Below are 21,904 nucleotides of genomic sequence, written 5' to 3' on the forward strand. Positions count from 1 at the left end.
TACTAGTCATAAAGTTATGAATGAATTCCTTTAAATCGCTACTAGTCATAAAGTTATATATGGATTGGAACCAAATTTGGTCAGAAACATCCTTGGGGGAAGGGAAACAGATTTTGCATAAATGGTGGCTCTGACCCCAAAGGGGCCAAAGGGGTGGGGCCCAATAGGGGAAATAGAGGTAATTCCTTTAAATCGCTACTAGTCATAAAGTTATGAATGGATTGGAACCAAATTTAGTCAGAAACATCCTTGGGGGAAGGGGAACAGATTTTGCATAAATGGTGGCTCTGACCCCAAAGGATCCAAAGGGCGGGGCCCAATAGAGGAAATAGAGTTAATTCCATTAAATCGCTACTTGTCATAACGTTATGAATGATTTTTAACCCAATTTGGTCAGAAACATCCTTGGGGGAAGGGGAACAGATTTTGCATAAATGGTGGCTCTGACCCCAAAGGGGCGGGGCCCAATAGAGGAAATAGAGGTAATTCCTTCAAATCGCTACTAGTCATAAAGTTATGAATGAATTCCTTTAAATCGCTACTAGTCATAAAGTTATATATGGATTGGAACCAAATTTAGTCAGAAACATCCTTTGGGATGGGGAAGAGATTTTGCATAAATGGTAGCTCTGACCCCAAAGGAGCCAAAGGGCGGGGCCCAATAGGGGAAATAGAGTTAATTCCTTTAAATCACTACTAGTCATAAAGTTATGAATGGATTTTAACCCAATTTGGTCAGAAACATCCTTTGGGGAAGGGGAACAGATTTTGCATAAATGGTGGCTGACCCCAAAGGGGCCCAAAGGGGAAATAGAGGTAATTCCTTTAAATCGCTACTCGTCATAAAGTTATGAATGGATTTGAACCCAATTTGGTCAGAAACATCCTTTGGTGAAGGGGAACAGATTTTTCATAAGTGGTGGCTCTGACCCCAAAGGAGCCAAAAGGCGGTGCCCAATACAGGAAATAGAGTTAATTCCTTTAAATCGCTACTAGTCATAAATTTATGAATGGATTTTAACCCAATTTGGTCAGAAACATCCTTGGGGGAAGGGGAACAGATTTTGCATAAATGGTGGCTCTGACCCCAAAGGGGCGGGGCCCAATAGAGGAAATAGAGGTAATTCCTTCAAATCGCTACTAGTCATAAAGTTATGAATGAATTCCTTTAAATCGCTACTAGTCATAAAGTTATATATGGATTGGAACCAAATTTGGTCAGAAACATCCTTGGGGGAAGGGAAACAGATTTTGCATAAATGGTGGCTCTGACCCCAAAGGGGCCAAAGGGGTGGGGCCCAATAGGGGAAATAGAGGTAATTCCTTTAAATCGCTACTAGTCATAAAGTTATGAATGGATTGGAACCAAATTTAGTCAGAAACATCCTTGGGGGAAGGGGAACAGATTTTGCATAAATGGTGGCTCTGACCCCAAAGGAGCCAAAGGGCGGGGCCCAATAGAGGAAATAGATTTAATTCCATTAAATCGCTACTTGTCATAACGTTATGAATGATTTTTAACCCAATTTGGTCAGAAACATCCTTGGGGGAAGGGGAACAGATTTTGCATAAATGGTGGCTCTGACCCCAAAGGGGCGGGGCCCAATAGAGGAAATAGAGGTAATTCCTTCAAATCGCTACTAGTCATAAAGTTATGAATGAATTCCTTTAAATCGCTACTAGTCATAAAGTTATATATGGATTGGAACCAAATTTAGTCAGAAACATCCTTTGGGATGGGGAAGAGATTTTGCATAAATGGTAGCTCTGACCCCAAAGGAGCCAAAGGGCGGGGCCCAATAGGGGAAATAGAGTTAATTCCTTTAAATCACTACTAGTCATAAAGTTATGAATGGATTTTAACCCAATTTGGTCAGAAACATCCTTTGGGGAAGGGGAACAGATTTTGCATAAATGGTGGCTAACCCCAAAGGGGCCCAAAGGGGAAATAGAGGTAATTCCTTTAAATCGCTACTAGTCATAAAGTTATGAATGGATTTGAACCCAATTTGGTCAGAAACATCCTTTGGTGAAGGGGAACAGATTTTTCATAAGTGGTGGCTCTGACCCCAAAGGAGCCAAAAGGCGGTGCCCAATACAGGAAATAGAGTTAATTCCTTTAAATCGCTACTAGTCATAAATTTATGAATGGATTTTAACCCAATTTGGTCAGAAACATCCTTGGGGGAAGGGGAACAGATTTTGCATAAATGGTGACTCTGACCCTAAAGGGGCTAAATTTAAAGGGGCGGGGCTCAATAGGGGAAATAGAGGTAATTCCTTTAAATCGCTACTTTTTATTAAGTTATGAAAGGATTTGAACCCAATTTGGTCAGAAACATCCTTGGGAGAAGTGGAACAGATTTTGCATCAATGGTGACTCTGACCCCAAAGGGGCGGGGCCCAATAGGGGGGAAATAGAGGTAATTCCTTTAAATCACCACTAGTCATAAAGTTATGAATGGATTTGAACCCAATTTGGTCAGAAACATCATTGGGGGAAGGGGAACAGATTTTGCATCAAATGGGCGGGGCCCAATAATCGCCATTAGTCATAAAGTTATGAATGGATGTTCTAAAAACAATTCTTGAGTCTGGACTTCATTAATCTTTAAAGCAGTTTGGATTCCCACACTATAACCATATATAGCATTGTTTGAGATTTACAAATAAAACAAATTGAATATGAACATTATTTTGACATTTGGTCTAATCCAACCAGGTGAGCGATACAGGCCCCATGGGCCTCTTGTTTTAAATGAACCTTACGGCAGATTGTTCAGGTGATGAATTTGCCTTTCCAATAATGTAACGAGAGCAAACGTTTGTGTTGTTAATTCTGTTGAAGTTTACGCGTGTATTGTTGTTTTGGTATGAAAGTCAATGTCACCGTTCTGTAAGGATCCTCTGTAGAAAGACGCTTCGTGCTAATATTTACAATGTAGACGATCAGTAGTGGTGTGTACGCTTTTAATTTTAACTAAAACATGGTCATGATTTTAATACTGACCACATAATGCTTTTATACAATCAAGCAGATAACCTTCTGAAGCAATGTGACGTCATAAACACAAAGTGACAATTATTATCAGCTAAGTTAAAACTAATTTTGGTATTTTATCTGTTTGGTATTGTTATGATATCAACTTGCTAGCCATCGTTGGATACCCCACGGTTGAGTTCACTACGTTACGCTACATTTATCACCCCATCGGACAATTCAGGGGGAAACACGTCACTCTATCAATAGAAACCAATCAACATACCCCTTTCAGAATAAGAGCTCTTCAGTTTCGAGGGGAAAATATTAAAAAGTACATCTAGCAATATGACTGTGCCCATCAAGGCGTGCAGATTATGTGATAAACATACAGTGGGCAAGAATTCGTGCTGGTCGTTATTGTTTTAAACGAGTTGAGCCTAGTGCGATAATGATTATGGGATATCAGCAACAGTACAGTTGGGTATAGCATGTGATTTGTACGTCACTAAGCTAAACAGAGTATCAAAATTGAAGTGTCCACATGGGCTGAATTTCTAATAACCGCCCTTTCCTTCACACAGGACTTTTTTCATCGATAATTCTTCATCGTTGTCGGACAAAAGAGTATCAAACATATTCTGTTGAAATGGTTTAACCCCGTTCATAATAAATTTCTGTGAGACTCGTTTTCTCGCCGCTACTGCTGTTGATATTCAGCTTCTATTGAAACGAGGTGTTTTGACTGAGCAAATGATTTGAATGGCGGTATAATTGTAAACATGACAGTGATATTTCAAGTCAAATCGACTGATCTACCGAATGGATCACGCTGCTGGTAATGAAATTGAATATCTATATAGTATTTAATTATTGAGTTGTTTTATAGCCTATCGACTCATTGAGACTAGAAAGGCGTTTACAGAAATGTACATATCAATAGAACATCGGTGGTCGATTACCAGACCGATGGTCAAATATGCTGGACTAGTACACAGACACCTAGAATATATTTGTATAATCGATTGCAAGTTAGAAAAAATAATATGACGTGGTAATGTAGATAAAACACGTTGAATCATCTTGCTTTATGGTGGGAATTTCCTGTGTACTACTACTTAATGCGAGTAATTGTGTATATGTTTTCATCCGTTAACGCAAATCTGTTGCCGATTTAATACAGCTATCTTGCCTGGTCGCAGTATATTTGAAATCGGCGAACAAATCGTCTCACTCCTTAAAATTTTCTCAATGACTTTTACAGAAGGATTTTCCGTCATAATAAAGAGAACTCATGCATTGGCTGTTTCGTCGTCAATTCCATATTACGTAGGATTCAATCTCATGAAATATAGCATGAAGGTGTGTGTGTGTGTGTTTTAATTGGGGAAATATAGCAAATTATTTCTATTTCTTCTTTTGTAGAAATGAAAGGATTTGGTCCATATTTGGTCTTAATCATCAATGGATGAAGGGGAGGTTATTATCGTTTGATTTAGTATTGTTTAACACCCTATCTATAACTAAGGTCCTTAAGGCCTTCCCAGTGCGCGAGATGCATACATGTGTTGCATTTGTCTTTTAGAAGCCTGCGGAACTGATGCCGCCTTTATAGTGCTTTATAGTATCCTACCGAAAACACCAAGTCAGTCGCATAACACTGACAACGGATAAACCAGTCTTCCAGCTCCACAACTGCAGAGCGCTAAGCTGGAGTAGCAGCTGCCATTTTATTAAAGACTCTGGTATGTCTCGGCCTGGGAACAGAATACAAAGTATTTCGCATAGGGGCGAACGTTCAACTAAATGCCGACAGTGAGGCAGTGTCAAGGCACACTTTCGGAAGAATAAAGTTACTTTAAAGAAAAGAAAAGATAAGATCCCAAAGGAATAGTGCTATGTTACTGACACATACTGCTAAAGACACCTAGGGGGATACCTAACCCGGTCACATCAGCCTCCCTTAACACACACATTCATCACACACATGTCGCACACACAGAGGAGGCAGTCCTTAAACGACCTTGTAATTAGCTGTTGATAGGACGTTAAACAAAATTAAATGAATTAATACTGAGATGTCGAAATTCATTTCTATGGAAATAAGATTCCGTTCATGTATCCGATTTTAGCTTGGTTTTCACGTCTGTATTCCATGTTTGCATTTATCATCAAGTACAATATGTCATTATTGGCAATAAAAGTTATTCATTTTCACCTCTCCAACAGTTCACCGATTTATCTCAAGTTTTAAACGTGGGAGATTTCTATGTCAACCCCTAGGGTATGACAGATTGCACGCGCTAACCATCTCTGAACAGGAAGTACTTACGGAAGTACTTTTTTTGAGTGACGTCATTAATAGTTCCCGCGTTGTTATTTATGTTAGCTATGCGTATGGTTTGGTTTGGTTTGGTTTATTATGTTTAACGTCCTATTAAGGTCATTTAAGGACGGCCTTCCGTGCGTGCGACATCCATGCGTGTGGTGAGTGCGTATGTGTGTTTTGGAAGGCTGCGGTATGTTCGTGTTAAGTCTCCCAGTGATAGGCCGGAACATTTGCCGATTTATAGTACTACCTCATTGAAGCATACTGCCGAAGACACCCAACAGGACACACCATCCGGTCACATTATACTGACAACGGGTGAAACAGTCGTCCCACTCCTTGTATGCTGAGCGCTTAGCAGGAGTAGCAACTACCATTTTTAAAGACTCTGGTATGTCTCAGTCAGGGGACAGAACCCAAAGCCTTCCTCACAGGGGCGAACGCTCAACCAAAGGCCAAAAGTGAGGCATTGTCAAGGGAGACATATTAGGAAGAAGAGAAATCTGATCAGAAAGAGAAAAGATAAGATCCCAAATTTAGTCGCCTCTTACGATCATGCAATGGAGGCAGCAGGTACAATTCTTACACCCTACCTGTACGGCAGAGATATGCGTACGAGACACAGCATGTACAATTATTACGCCCTACCTGCAGGGCAGAGATATGCGTACGAGACACAGGGTTTTATGAAATGACATGATGTACTGTCTTCACATTTGAATAGTATCACTGATACCTTATTTCAGTGTCTTTTTGAATAAATATTGTGAATTATTTTTACATCTGTTTTCTTGTGTTATGATATTGTGATGGGTACTTCTTCAAATCAGGTAATTCATGCGCCGGTCACGTACATTTGTTTACAATCATCCCTTGACCGCCGATACGATTTGATATGCAATTATTTGAGGTGGTGGGAGAAAAAAATCAGGCAGGGAAAGATTCTAGTAATCAGTATGTTTACATGTGTGTCGATAACTCTTGATTGATTGTCCAATACCAGTGTATTGTGCAAATGTTTAAGAAGTATAAAGTAATTATCCAATTCTAAAACTTATTATACTGTATAACAATTGTATAGATTGAATAAACATACTTAGTACTCGGTTTAACAATTACACGGAGTGATTGTCCATTATTCATACAAAGTACACTGTTTAACAATCAATTAATCAACCAATATCCTAAAAATATAACTGCAAATGATTTTAAGTGTTTCTCTTCCGAATTCCATTGACTGCAGCTGCATAGTATACAATCGACATACACATGTTGTCTAACTGTTTTAATGTACAGAAACAGACAGAATGGAGGCTGTGTTAGGCTGGCTTTAGTAAGACCGGTTGTTATTACGACACTATCACCAGACAAGGAGATTAAAAGTTTGGATTTTGACAGTATCATTGACATTTACAATTTCGCTGTGATGATTGCAAGTGTGATAATGAAAATAGGTGTTCATGTTTAGTCTCAAAATTGTAAAAAAAAAAAATCAAGAAAAAAAAAATCTTTATTTTTGAAATGCAAATACATATTTATACACTGTATATGCTTATTCATCATACGAACACATTGGTCAAGAACATAAAACGTCTATATGTTAGTAACAAAGGCTTAAATAATTACTTATTTAATGTCAGGAAAACAACAAGGTAAATTTCTGGACAGCTCAGTTGTCATCAACAGTATTTGTTCTAATCAGCAAAGAAAACTATTGCATTAAAGTGTTTTTGCTTAATTTCAAAAAATGGCCAAGTATGACCTTTGACCACATAGCCCTTTCAATCTTAACAGATAAACATCTAAATCGAAGCAGACCATTTTTGTGTTTCAAGCTCCAATATTCAAATACTCTTAGGGTGATCGGGTGATACAGAGGTAACACGCTTGCTGTTTACCTAGGCGACCGGGGTTGGACTCCTAGGTCGGATGTGAAAAGGTAACTGGTCATTTACCCAGTTTCCTCCCACATTAAGACCCCTCGCGCTCTCACCTGGGCCAACAAGCGTGATTGATATTATTGATGCCCGAGGTCTCCGGTTTAACAGTAGCACCCCTCGTGCTCCTCCATCCGGACCAGCAAGAGTCATAAGTGGATATAACTTGTTTCTGAACTTTTTGGAAATAAATAAAGTTTACATTGGATACTCTTATTGTATTTCTATTAGTGTGATACTGCGTATGTTCGTTAATATGATTATACTTACTACGTATTAACCTGAGCATGAAAGGGTATTTTATACTAATCAATGGTTGCATGCCAAGGTTCTCACCCCCCCCCCCCCCCTTCCAATAACCGGACATGCGCCTGGTTCTACGACGTTATCCCATTTTACATGTATATGAAACAGTCGTGTGATTTATATGGACCTTCGCCTTTTCGTGCTTTTATCTAAACAAGTCTCAAAGTTTTATCCCTCCGAAACAATCGGATACATCGGGAGTGTATGTAGTTTCCGGAACGGTCCCTTACTCGACCACAATCCGGATGTACACAACTTCGCACAGACGCAAAAGCCTTCCTGACGTCATTCAAAAGATTGGTTATTATTTCAGTGTAGTAGTTGTTTTATTATTATGAACACGTAGATACAAACTTCTGAGTAACCCATTTTATATCGGCTAGCAGCTCTAAGTTTTTGCCAAAATTGTTCATCTTAATCCTTTAAGTTAGTTAAAGTGCTTAACGGCCGATCAACACTATAAAGGTCATATGGGCCGAAAAAAAGTGATTAAAAAATGCGTGCAAAATGGGCAAGAGACGCAACAACATCAAACATAAGGCCCAGAGGGCCTGTATCGCTCACCTGGTTGGATTTTAACAAACATCAAAATATGTTCATGTTCAATTTTAATAGCTTTATGTGTTAATGTGAAACATTGCTATATATGGTTGTGGAAATTCGGTCTAATTCTGATCTGCGGTTATGAAGAAGTCAATTGTTAACGGACGAACGGACGAAGGACGCCACGGTACAGCATAAGCTCACCTTGGTTCTTCGGACCAGGCTAAAACACGAAACATGTAAAAATGTTAATTTATATTGCTACACTCAAGATCAGTTTAAAATCAAACAGTGGCTATGCTTACTCAAATCTTGTGATACAGAATAGTAAGTTTCAGATAGTTCAAACATTTGTATATACTAACAGACTCGAAAAGAATCTTCAGACATGCCATACTGTTGTAAAACTAATCCTTTAAGGCTCATTTGAATAGCAGAATAATGTTGAATTTCAAACACGAATAATAATAAACCAAGAGGCCTATGGGGCCTGTATCGCTCACCTGGTTGGATTTGACCAAATGTCAAAATAATGTTCATGTTCAATTCGTTTTCTTTGTCAACCTCAAACAATGCTATATATGGTTATAGTGTGGGGATCAAAACTGCTTTAAAGAAATAATGAAGTCCAGACTCTCCAAGTTTACAACATGCATTCATAACCTTATCACTAGTAGCGATTTAAAGGAATTACCATTTTTCCCCTATGGGGCCCCATCCCTTTGGTCCCATGGGGGTCAAGGTCATCATTAATGCAAAATCTGTTTTGCTTTCTCCAAGGATGTTTCTGATCAAATTGGGTTCAAATCCATTCATAACTCAATGACTAGTAGTAATTTAAAGAAATTACCTCTATTTCCCCTAATGGGCCCCGCCCCTCCGGCCACTTGGGGTTCAGAGTCGCCATTTATGCAAAATCTGTTCTTCTTCCCCCAAGGATGTTTCTGACTTAATTAAGTTCATATCTTTATTACTTGTAGCCATTTAAAGGAATTACAACTATTTCCCCTATTGGGCCCCGCCCCTTTGGCCCCTTGGGGGTCTGAGTCACCATTTTTGCAAAATCTGTTCCCGTTCCCCCAAGGATTTACTGACTAAATTGGGTTGAAATCCATTCATAACTTTATGACAAGTAGCAATTTAAAGGAATTACCTCTATTTCCGCTATTGGGCCCGCCCCCTTGGTCCCTTGGGGGTCAGAGTCACCATTTATGCAAAATCTTATCCCCTTCCGGCAAGGATGTTTCTTATCAAATTGGGTTCAAACCCATTCATAACTTTATGACAAGGAGCGATTTAAAGGAATTGCGTCAATTTCCCCTTTTGGGCCCACGCCCCTCCGGCCCCTTGGGGGTCAGAGTCACCATTTACGCAAAATGTGTTCCCCCCCTTCTCCGAAGAAAAATTCTGACCAATTAATAAGGATCAAGTCCATTCATAACTTTATGACTAGTAGCGATTTAAAGGCATTACCTCTATTTCCTCTATTAGGCCCTGCCCCTTTGGCCCCTTGGGGGTCAGAGTCGCCATTTATGTAAAATCTTATCCCCTTCTGGCAAGGATGTTTCTTATCAAATTGGGTTCAAATCCTTTCATAACTTTATGGCAAGTAGCGATTTAAAGGAATTGCCTCAATTTCCCCTTTTGGGCCCACGCCCCTCCGGCCCCTTTGGGGTCAGAGTCACCATTTACGCAAATTGTGTTCCCCTTCCCCCAAGAAAATTTCTGACTGAATTGTGTTCAAATCCATTCATAATTTTATGACTAGTAGCGATTTAAAGGGTTTACCTCTATTTCCCTTACTGGGCCCCGCCCCTTTGACTCCTGGGGGTCAGAGTCACCATCAATGCAAAATCTGTTCCTCTTCCCCAAGGATGTTTTTGACCAAATTGCGATCAAATCCTTTCATAACTTTATGACAAGTAGGGATTTAAAGGAATTACCTCTATTTCCCCTATTGAGCCCCGCCCCTTTGGCCCCTTGGTGGTCAGCGTCACTATTTATGCAAAATCTGGTCTCGTTTGCCCAAGGCTCTTTCTGACCAAATTGGGATCGAATCCATTCATAACTTTATGGATAGTAGCGATTTAAAGAAATTACCTCTATTTCCCCTATTGGGCCCCGCCCCTTTGGCCCCTTGGGGGACAGTCCTCATTTATGCAAAATCTGTTCCCCATTCCCCAAGGATGTTCCTGACTAAATTGGGTTTAAATTTATTGATAACTTCATGACAAGTAGCGATTTAAAGGAATTACAACTATTTCCCCTATTGGTCGCCGCCCCTTTGGCCCCTCGGGGGACAGAGTCACCATTTAAGCAAAATCTGTTCCCCTTCTCCCAAAGGATGTTCCTGACTAAATTGGGTTTAAATCCATTCATAACTTTATGACAAGTAGCGATTTAAAGAAATTACAACTATTTCCCCTATTGGGCCCCGCCCCTTTGGCTCTTTGGGGGTCAGTCACCATTGATGCAAAATCTGTTCCCCTTCCCCAAGGATGTTTCTGACTAAATTGGGTTGAAATCCATTCATAACTTTATGACAAGTAGCGATTTAAAGGAATTACAATTATTTCCCCTATTGGGCCCCGCCCCTTTGGCCCCTTGGGGTCAGAGTCACCATTTATGCAAAATCTGTTCCCCTTCCCCCAAGGATGTTTCTGACCAAATTGGGTTGAAATCCATTGATAACTTTATAACTAGTAGCGATTTAAAGGAATTGCCTCAATTTCCCCTATTGGGCCCCGTCCCTCCGGCCCCTTGGGGGTCAGAGTCATAATTTATGCAAAATCTGATCCCCTTCCGCCAAGGATGTTACTGACCAAATTGGCTTTAAATCCATTGATAACTTTATGACAAGTAGGGATTTAAAGGAATTACCTCTATTTCCCCTATTGAGCCCCGCCCCTTTGGCCCCTTGGTGGTCAGCGTCACTATTTATGCAAAATCTGTTCTCCTTTGCCCAAGGCTCTTTCTGACCAAATTGGGATCGAATCCATTCATAACTTTATGGATAGTAGCGATTTAAAGAAATTACCTCTATTTCCCCTATTGGGCCCCGCCCCTTTGGCCCCTTGGAGGACAGTCCTCATTTATGCAAAATCTGTTCCCCATTCCCCAAGGATGTTCCTGACTAAATTGGGTTTAAATTTGTTGATAACTTCATGACAAGTAGCGATTTAAAGGAATTACAACTATTTCCCCTATTGGTCGCCGCCCCTTTGGCCCCTCGGGGGACAGAGTCACCATTTAAGCAAAATCTGTTCCCCTTCTCCCAAAGGATGTTCCTGACTAAATTGGGTTTAAATCCATTTATAACTTTATGACAAGTAGCGATTTAAAGAAATTACAACTATTTCCCCTATTGGGCCCCGCCCCTTTGGCTCTTTGGGGGTCAGTCACCATTTATGCAAAATCTGTTCCCCTTCCCCAAGGATGTTTCTGACTAAATTGGGTTGAAATCCATTCATAACTTTATGACAAGTAGCGATTTAAAGGAATTACAATTATTTCCCCTATTGGGCCCCGCCCCTTTGGGTCAGAGTCACCATTTATGCAAAATCTGTTCCCCTTCCCCCAAGGATGTTTCTGACCAAATTGGGTTGGAATCCATTGATAACTTTATAACTAGTAGCGATTTAAAGGAATTGCCTCAATTTCCCCTATTGGGCCCCGCCCCTCCAGCCCCTTGGGGGTCAGAGTCATAATTTATGCAAAATCTGATCCCCTTCCGCCAAGGATGTTACTGACCAAATTGGCTTTAAATCCATTGATAACTTTATGACAAGTAGGGATTTAAAGGAATTACCTCTATTTCCCCTATTGAGCCCCGCCCCTTTGGCCCCTTGGTGGTCAGCGTCACTATTTATGCAAAATCTGTTCTCCTTTGCCCAAGGCTCTTTCTGACCAAATTGGGATCGAATCCATTCATGACTTTATGGATAGTAGCGATTTAAAGGAATTACCTCTATTTCCCCTATTGGGCCCCGCCCCTTTGGCCCCTTGGGGGACCATCCTCATTGATGCAAAATCTGTTCCCCATTCCCCAAGGATGTTCCTGACTAAATTGGGTTTAAATTTATTGATAGCTTCATGACAAGTAGCGATTTAAAGGAATTACAACTATTTCCCCTATTGGTCCGCCCCTTTGGCCCCTCGGGGGACAGAGTCACCATTTAAGCAAAATCTGTTCCCCTTCTCCCAAAGGATGTTCCTGACTAAATTGGGTTTAAATTTATTGATAGCTTCATGACAAGTAGCGATTTAAAGGAATTACAACTATTTCCCCTATTGGTCGCCGCCCCTTTGGCCCCTCGGGGGAGAGAGTCACCATTTAAGCAAAATCTGTTCCCCTTCTCCCAAAGGATGTTCCTGACTAAATTGGGTTTAAATCCATTGATAACTTTATGACAAGTAGCGATTTAAAGAAATTACAACTATTTCCCCTGTTGGGCCCCGCCCCTTTGGCTCTTTGGGGGTCAGAGTCACCATTTATGCAAAATCTGTTCCCCTTCCCCAAGGATGTTTCTGACTAAATTGGGTTGAAATCCATTCATAACTTTATGACAAGTAGCGATTTAAAGGAATTACAATTATTTCCCCTATTGGGCCCCGCCCCTTTGGCCCCTTGGGGGTCAGAGCCACCATTTATGCAAAATCTGTTCCCCTTCCCCCCAAGGATGTTTCTGACCAAATTGGGTTGAAATCCATTGATAACTTTATGACAAGTAGCGATTTAAAGGAATTGCCTCAATTTCCCCTATTGGGCCCCGCCCCTCCAGCCCCTTGGGGGTCAGAGTCACCATTTATGCAAAATTTGATCCCCTTCCACCAAGGATGTTTCTGACCAAATTTGGTCAAAATCTAACAAGAACTTTTTGACTAGCAGCGATTTGAAGCAAATGTTGACGGACGACGGACGCCGCGCCATGACATAAGCTCACCGGACCTTCGGTCCAGGTGAGCTAAAAACATTGCACAAACACAATCATGCAATATACCAAAATGTTTATCAGGAGATGTAGTTTCTTACAATCACAAATAATTTGTTGTAGATGCTATCAGTTTCTTCTATTGAGTTATTTTATGGTAAGATGTAGCATAGAATAATTCTTATAAAAAGAGACCCATGGCCTTAAAGGTCACCTGCGATTTGAAATATTTCAGTTAATCTTATTGATCCTTTTTTGCCCCACCCATCAGTCCAAGGGGACAATCAGGGCTAACATGTGCATATCATTAAGCTGTCATCCCATGCTGACAATTTTAAGAAAGTTAGAATGAATTCCAATACAAATCCAACAAATAAAAGTCAAAAATGTGATTTCCCTATATAAACTATAGTATAAATTTACCCCCTCCCCAGGGGCAAACGTGAGACCCCAAAGTAATGAAATTCACAATTTTGATAAAGCACCATAAGACCCTTCCATCTATGAAGAGTGTTTGATTCTACCATATTTGAGAGTAGATAAGAGAATTTCAGTCATTTTGACCCTTTTTATCCCCACCCCTCAAGCGCCTGTGGGTTGGGACCATACAATTCACAATTTTGGTTGACCTTCAGCCATATAAGCTTTTTGCTAACTTTCATTGAATTTGGTTAAGCGGTTTTGGAGAAGAAGTCGAAAATGTAAATTGTTTACGGACGGACGACGCACGACGATGGACAAAAGGCGATTAGAATAGGTCACTTGAGACTTCGTCTCAGGTGACCTAAAAATAACCAAACCCGAGAAATAGCCAAGCTGTTATGCTCACAAGTGTCTATAGCACAGGGTAGGTGGATTTGTTTGACCCGATTTTTCTTTATGTACATATAAACACTTATTTTGTTTTGTCCTTGAAAAGCAAATGGTGGCTGTACATCACATATATTGCACAAATATAGCATTAAAGGAGGCATTTCAATCAATAAAAATGCTCCTATATCATACTTTTAAGACATCTAATCATAGTAAGAAGGACCTGTTTAAGTTAAATTGTTTAGCTGGTGAGTTTGTGGCCTCTTTCTGAAATAGGCACATTTTACCCCAAACTCAACAATTGATTTTTATAGTGTCTAGTAAGAGCATTTTTGATGTTTGAAATACCTTTTTATATGCCTTATTTGTGTAATATTATTCACGCTCGCCATTTGCTTTTCAAGGTCAAAATGAAAACGGTGTTTATACATATCATAAATTCAAATCAGGTCTAACCAATGCTCCTATTTTGTTGTACTTTATACACTTGTGAGGAGACGACATGGCTATTTTGTGCAATATATGCGATAAAATGAGCTAATTATGTCCCCTTGAAACATGCATTTTTCGTTTGATTTCGTGAAATTTACAAACAGCTTTATACATTACATGTCAACAATAAGTCCCGTATGTTGCCATGATACATACTTAAAAGTTAAATTTATTTCTGGTTTGGTTTGGTTTATTTTGTTTAACGTCCTATTAACAGCTAAGGTCATTTAAGGACGGCCTCCCGTGCGTGCGACGTGCATGCGGGTGTTGAGTGCGTATGTGTGTTTTGGGAGGCTGCGGTATGTTCGTGTTAAATCTCCTTGTGATAGGCCGGAACCTTTACCGATTTATAGTGCTACCTCACTGAAGCATACTGCCGAAGACACCCAGCAGCACACCCCACCGGGTCACATTATACTGACAACGGGCGAACCAGTCGTCCCACTCCTTGTATGCTGAGCGCTAAGCAGGAGCAGCAACTACCATTTTTAAAGACTCTGGTATGTCTCGGCCAGGGGACAGAACCAAAAGCCTTCCTCACAGGGGCGAGCGCTTATCTTTTCTCTTCTTTCTCAACAACTTTATTTTTCCTAATGTCTCCCTTTACAATGCCTCACTTTGGCCTTTAGTTGAGCGTTCGCCGCTGTGAGGAAGGCTTTGGGTTCTGTCCCCTGACCGAGACATACCAGAGTCTCTAAAAATGGTAGTTGCTGCTCCTGCTTAGCGCTCAGCATACAAGGAGTGGGACGACTGGTTCGCCCGTTGTCAGTATAATGTGACCGGGTGGGGTGTGCTGCTGGGTGTCTTCGGCAGTATGCTTCAGTGAGATAGCACTATAAATCGGCAAAAGTTCCGGCCTATCACAAGGAGACTTAACACGAACATACCGCAGCCTCCCAAAACACACATACGCACTCACCACACGCATTCATGTCGCACGCACGGGAGGCCGTCCTTAAATGACCTTAGCTGTTAATAGGACGTTAAACAAAATAAACCAAACCAAACCAAACGCTCAACGAAAGGCCAAAAGTGAGGCAGTGTCAAGTTTATTTGTGGTAAATTGCACCATAGTAGGAAATAATGCGTCTGTAAAATATCGCTGGTTTGACTGCAAATGCTGTTTAGATGCCAATTAGTATATCTGCACTTAGTTTGAAACGTATCCAAGAGATTCAATTAGAAGTCTCATTTGTTTTGATTTCGCGACGAATGACTAGACTAGTCCATTGTGCCTTCGATCCAGCAACATGTCTTGTTTATGAGAGTTCTTTTAGGCATTTATACATATTCATATTCAGATATTTTATTTGTCTTATTATAAATAAAGATTGCTTTAAAATCAAGCTAAAACGCAGAAAAGATTACTTATTGTTGTTTATGATACCAGAACTACAGCCATAATTGACCCCCGTATAACAGGCATGATCTCCTCGTCCATGATCCTCTCCAGCTTCCTTACAAACCTTGGCACACAAATTAGTTTTTTGGCATTTGGTAGAACACACCAGATAAATTGAAACTAAACAGTAAATTCCGTGCACATTTGGTGCAATTTATTTATAACGAGGTGATTAGATGACTTGTAGGGGACTCTAGAGCAAATTGGTGTTGCATGATATGAAGAATTTATAGCCTTTAGAAGAACTGAAAACTTTTAAAAACCAGCCTGTCACCCGGGCGTTGTCGAATTGACAATTAACGGTTCCGTTTAGGTTTTTCCATTTAACTGCTCGATTACACTGCGCAATTTAAGTGAATTTAGGTAAAAAGTGCCTGGATACTATAGACACACCCAATATAAAATATCAACTTTCCGTGATAGCGGTGAATACAATTATATCTATCATACCGGTCCCATTTAACGTCAACCAGCCATTCATTATTGATGTCAATGGCTCCTACCGAGTCACCTTCATTCGAAACCCTGCCTCTTTCGTACCTTTATCTCATCGATTCCGTCATTTATATCATGACCATTTAATCAGGTCATCATTTCATTTAGTAGGCTTTCGTCCCAAACTCTATCACACGCATTGCATTTTACCCGTGTACAATACCACTGTACTAATAAGTGATGCCCTAATTGCCTGGCCGTTCACAGCCATTCCTCCCTTATCGGGATTCCCCTCTCACTGATATGCACCTCACTCATCCATTACATCGCTAGTTTTTTTCTCATTAAGTCATCTTCCTTTTCACACCACTTACAGTTTTGTGGTTCCCTGGTTTCCTCTCAAACTTAGACAAGTCCGTTACCAAGTAAGCGAGATTGATCTAATATTTGATTTAATAATAGCTATATCACTGCCACTAATGACAACCGCTAGCTTTTAGACTGTAATGATTTATAAAGATGGTGCTCTGGTTTTAATTTTGGAAAATCAAAAATATATCATTAAAATGTAGATGGTATTGTCCGACAAGAACGACCTGGAGCGTTGACCTTTTCGTGGAATATTAAAAGTAAGCGATCTTATTTATGCATAGGTATGTCCACCTATTAATTGATGTTTCGACGAATCGAGTACATAGCACACGTGTACACGTTGTGGAATAACTGGGCCGCAAAATGATCTGTCCAATTCGAAATTGCGTATTGTATTTAAATTATTCACAAATTAACATACAAGCGATTTTGGGCGACCAGCAGCGAACAGTGGAAGGCCTTACACAATTATGCAATATAATTCATAGCTTATAATAGATCCTGGTTTCGCACGCTAAATGTGCTTTTACACACAGGAAAAAACATATGCTGTCGTCGATTAGTATATATTAAATAGCATTGGATGCTTAAGGTTATCAAACGGATTTATATATTTTGATTACCTAATTTGTAAAACCGTATGTTTTCAGTCGCTGGAGTATCTCGTTGAACGTTGTACGAGATATCAACGGTTTAGTCGAAGTTCAAATTGCCATAAGTATGACTTTAATTGAATGTAGCATTGAATATCAATGAATTAAAAAAAAAAGTAAAATATGCACCGACACATGTTTAACAACACGTAGAAATTTCTTAAAATCGAAAACAATACTCTACGGATTCGAACCCGTTATACTGTCACCAATGCTTTAGTAACGTACCAATTAGCCCACACGACTGATTCGTCGATGAGGACGGCCATGCAATCATTTAAAACTGTTGAATATCTACACGTATGCAAGCAATGCACATATTCCCCGATATGATTATTGCCTCGTCTGTAATCAATATGCTGATCTAAGATCAACATCACAGGTCACTCTGGACAGACTATAAGTGATTTAATATAATTACAATAAAAGCACCATTGGTATTATGTAGAGGACTTACATCAAATAAAATAGGATTTTTCTGAAATTTGTAACGGCGAGCTAGCCTAATAGCCATGAAACTGAAGCTCATTCAGGATATCAAGGTGCTCTTTTTACATGATTCGATGAAAAGTGGCAATAGACCACTACCAACGATTTTCCGAAATAAGTACCGGTGGCCTTGAACCAACAACCCCCATAATCATTTTTTTCCGGGATACTGCAATCTTTATAGTTGTGAAAAGTTTAGATAAATATACCCAAAGGAATGAAGCTGCTGACAAAGGATCTCTATAAAATATTAATGATGACCTTGACCAAACAGGTCGAACTCAAATGTGTAGGAGGTATTATGGTCCTTTGTAATTATGTGAAGATTGAGGTTTGATCATACTCCAACTAGGAAAAAAGCGGTCAGAGCGCTGAAAACTAGGTACGTACACTGACATACGTACCCCCTATCTTTCATCATTTTTTTTCTAATGTTACAGTACAATTTCATCTTTCAATATTTACACTTATTTCCACTGTTTGTAAAACCTCTTTCTTCAACCAGCCGTGGCATATTTATACAATACTGTGATTGACATTGATTCAATCAGTTTAATGACTGACTGCAAGAATGCTATTCCCACCGGTAGGGTTTGTTTTTTATTGTTTAACGTTATCAACAGCTACAGTCACTTAAGGGCGGCCTCCACTGTGTGCGAGATGAATGTACGTAGTGTATGTGTGTGTGTTTTGGGTTGCTGCGGTATAATCTTGTTTGTCTCCTTGTGATATCGCGAAACTAATATCGACTTTATAGTGCCAGCTCACTGAAGCATACTGCCAAAAACATCCAGCAAAACACCCCACCCAGTAGCATCATACTGACACGAGTAATTAAGTAACGTGAGTAAAGTTTGTTAAAAAATGTAATGGACTTGTGTTGTATACCCAATCTATTTATTTTCATGATATTTTGCAGTAGCATATTGGGGCTCGGAAGTTTTCCTTTTTCACTTGTAAATGTTACATATCAATAATTAGGCAGATGGCTTCAAATAAGAGAGCACTTTGTTGCCAAACCCCTGTATTTAATGTTTGTATATTGACCAATGTATTGTCAATATTTTTGGTAATAAAAAACTGTTAAACCAACAATTCAGTTAGAGTCGCTGGTAAGAAAGAAAACATAAAACTTGTATTCAACTTTATAAATGGCCTTACTGCTGCATTGTCGGCGATTTGCTGAAAAGGGAATTGACGTCCTACAAAAGGCAATATAGCGCGAGGACGGTGCCCCGAGACGGATAGTTGCAATTTATAAGATAACACTTGATCAAGATAACAGAGCACATAGTCCCTCTATAGTCCCATTATATTGAATGAAACTGTAGTCCCTCACATTTTACTAAATGAAACTAGTCCCTCATATTACACTGAATGAAACTGTAGTCCATCACATTATACTGAATGCAATTGTAGTCCCTCGCATTATACTAAACGAAACCGTAGTCCCTCATAACGTACTGAATGAAAATGTAGTCCCTTGCATACTGAATGAAACTGTAGTTCCTCATTATACTGAATGAAAATGTAGTCCCTTGCATACTGAATGAAACTGTAATTCCTTATTATACCGAATGAAAATGTAGTCCCTCGCATACTGAATGAAACTGTAGTTCCTCATTATACCGAATGAAAATGTAGTCCCTCACATACTGAATGAAACCGTAGTCCCTCATATTATATTGAATGAAACCGTAGTCCCTCATATTATATTGAATGAAACTGAAGTCCCTAACAACATACTGAATGAAACTTTAGCCACTCACTTTATACTGAATGAAACTAATCCCTCATATCATACTGAATAAAACTGTAGTCACTCACATTATACTAAATGAACCTGTCGCCCCTCATATTTTACCGAATGAAACTGTAGTCCCTCACATCATACTTAATGAATCTGTAGTCCCTCACATCATACTTAATGAATCTGTAGTCCCTCACATCATACTTAATGAATATGTAGTCCCTCACATCATACTGAATGAAACCGTATTCCCTCACATCATACTTAATTAAACTGTAGCCCTCACATCATACTGAATTAAACCGTAGTCCCTCATATTATATTGAATGAAACTGTATTCCCTCACATTAAACCAAATGAAACTCTAGAATGACTTGCTTATGATGTGCATTAAAAAACAACATGAAAAAATGTTTGATCATGAAAAATTGTTTGAAAATAAATATACCGTAATATGTATCGTGGCATGTTCTATCTCTTGTGATACAATTCAAAACATCAATACAGCCAACCTCAAAATAATAAAGTTTATCGTGAATCTCAAAATAACAATACATTGAATCGCAGGATACCTATACAATGAATCTCAAATTAATCATATAGTGAATCCCAAAATTAATAATACATTGAATATCAAATTAATAGTACAGCGAATCTCAAAATAACAAAACGTTGAATCAAAAATAATAATAAAATAGAGTGATCAATTCAACACTGGCGTCCTGGTATAATTGTTTATAAAAACTAATTAATGTGTATTGTGCAGTACTCCTGATATATCATGGTTTTACTGTATGGCTTACAATTAAAAAAGTTGATCAATTAATCTGACAGAAGTTTGATTTGATTTGGTGTTATTTGTTTAACGTCCTATCTAAGCTACGATCACGAACTATATCGTAGCCATATGAATATAAATGTAAATATAAACTTTATTATTTTACAATCATTGCAAACAAAATGAATTAGTTAAACCAATATTAATCACAGTAACTTTAATATACATGAATGGAAATATCGGCCTATATTAAAGCCATTTTACCATATTTCTCCTTTAACATTGTCTGCAGATTACAATAGATTTAACAAGGGTCAAACCCAATTTCACTATTTGTTATCAAGCTGAGTTAAGTTAAACGGTAGACTAACTTAATCATTAAATTTCAAACTACAAAGAATTAAATCATATTAAAATCAAACTTACCAAAGATGGAAACTTGGACTACTGTTAACATCAATGCGATGTCCATATCGTATTAAATCCTTGTGTACCACTCTAAGAGTTATTCGGTGTTGATATGTGGTATCGATGTACATACGGGCCTGCGCGCACCCTCCTCCAATGACGGGGCCCAGGGGAAACGTTAGGAAACCAGTAATATCCCGAGTATTGTATGCAGTCTACAACACTGTATAATCCACACTCGCTCGATATCACAGATGTTTTAAAAGCATATCAATTTAGAAAGTATTTCATCAATTTCAACGTGTGAGAACTTGGCACTCAGGAGGAAAACCGGAAGCGTTCTGGTCAAATATATATCAGTTGATATGTAACACACCTCCGCTGGATAGGTTTAACTGTCCTTTTCATCTCGGGTTTATCATGAAATGTTGTGTGGGGAGGAGTGTCATGAAAGCAGTCGTTCTATGTTAGTAAGCGATATCATCCATAAAACTAGTTTGATGATTGTTTTGTAAACTTTTCAGTACTTACATTGAAGGTGATCTGGTATAGACATATATGTCATGTCTGGAATGAAACTAAATACAACATAATGGGACTCAAATGAAAGAAAATGTATTAATTACGGTATTGTCAAGTACACCATGCCAGATACGACCAAAATACTGTGATGTTCTGGAGAAACTTTGTGTGGGAGCAAAATACACGATAATGTTACAAGGACGAGCACATCGTTTCACTTGGCGTTTTGCACTTTTCTGCTTTTCATCATTTATGTATTGTTTGTGTTCTCGCGATACCAACTTTTGTCTTGAGTCAATCGATTAATCATCCGATGAGAGTCTCTTCATCAATATCGTCAAACCATAGTTTAAAAGAAGCATTGAATGGTCTCCAGACACAATGACGAACACAGTGCACTTATAAATATAAACATTGATACTTTCTAATCGAAGCTTCAAGCTAGTCTACAATTCTCGCCTTACCCTAAATATCACGTCTCCAGAATTGTAGATATGTATTTAATTGCCCAATTTCACCGGAGATTATAATACTAGATTACATGCATCTGCCCTAGCTTGAAGTTATTTTTTTGTTCTTGTTTTTGTTAGCGGCGCATTAACATTATAAAGGTGATAAGGTTTTTGTAATATTTTAATTGATGCAACACTCTGACAGAAACTTATTTGCAAAAGGTAAAGTCGTGTTTTGTAAGGTAAATATTGACCCCCATTCGGTTTGCCGTTAAAGGAATTACGATATTTTTCTCGCACTAAGATTGCCAA

At 39.0% G+C, this 21,904-nt stretch overlaps 1 protein-coding gene across 5 annotated transcripts in view; it reads right to left on the bottom strand.

Annotated features, from left to right (window-relative positions):
- The window catches only part of LOC117319881, a 41,121-nt gene extending 19,434 nt beyond the window's left edge, over positions 1 to 21,687 (bottom strand). For all 5 annotated transcript variants that reach the window (XM_033874615.1, XM_033874605.1, XM_033874609.1 and 2 more), the window contains exon 1: positions 20,637 to 21,687. In XM_033874615.1, the coding sequence (XP_033730506.1) occupies positions 20,637 to 20,682 (46 nt within the window). In that variant the 5' untranslated portion in view covers positions 20,683 to 21,687. The remainder of the gene's footprint in view (positions 1 to 20,636) is intronic.
- Positions 21,688 to 21,904: the final 217 nt, after the last annotated feature.

Source organism: Pecten maximus, chromosome 2 (assembly GCF_902652985.1).
Source record: "Pecten maximus chromosome 2, xPecMax1.1, whole genome shotgun sequence".
Taxonomy (NCBI): domain Eukaryota; kingdom Metazoa; phylum Mollusca; class Bivalvia; order Pectinida; family Pectinidae; genus Pecten; species Pecten maximus.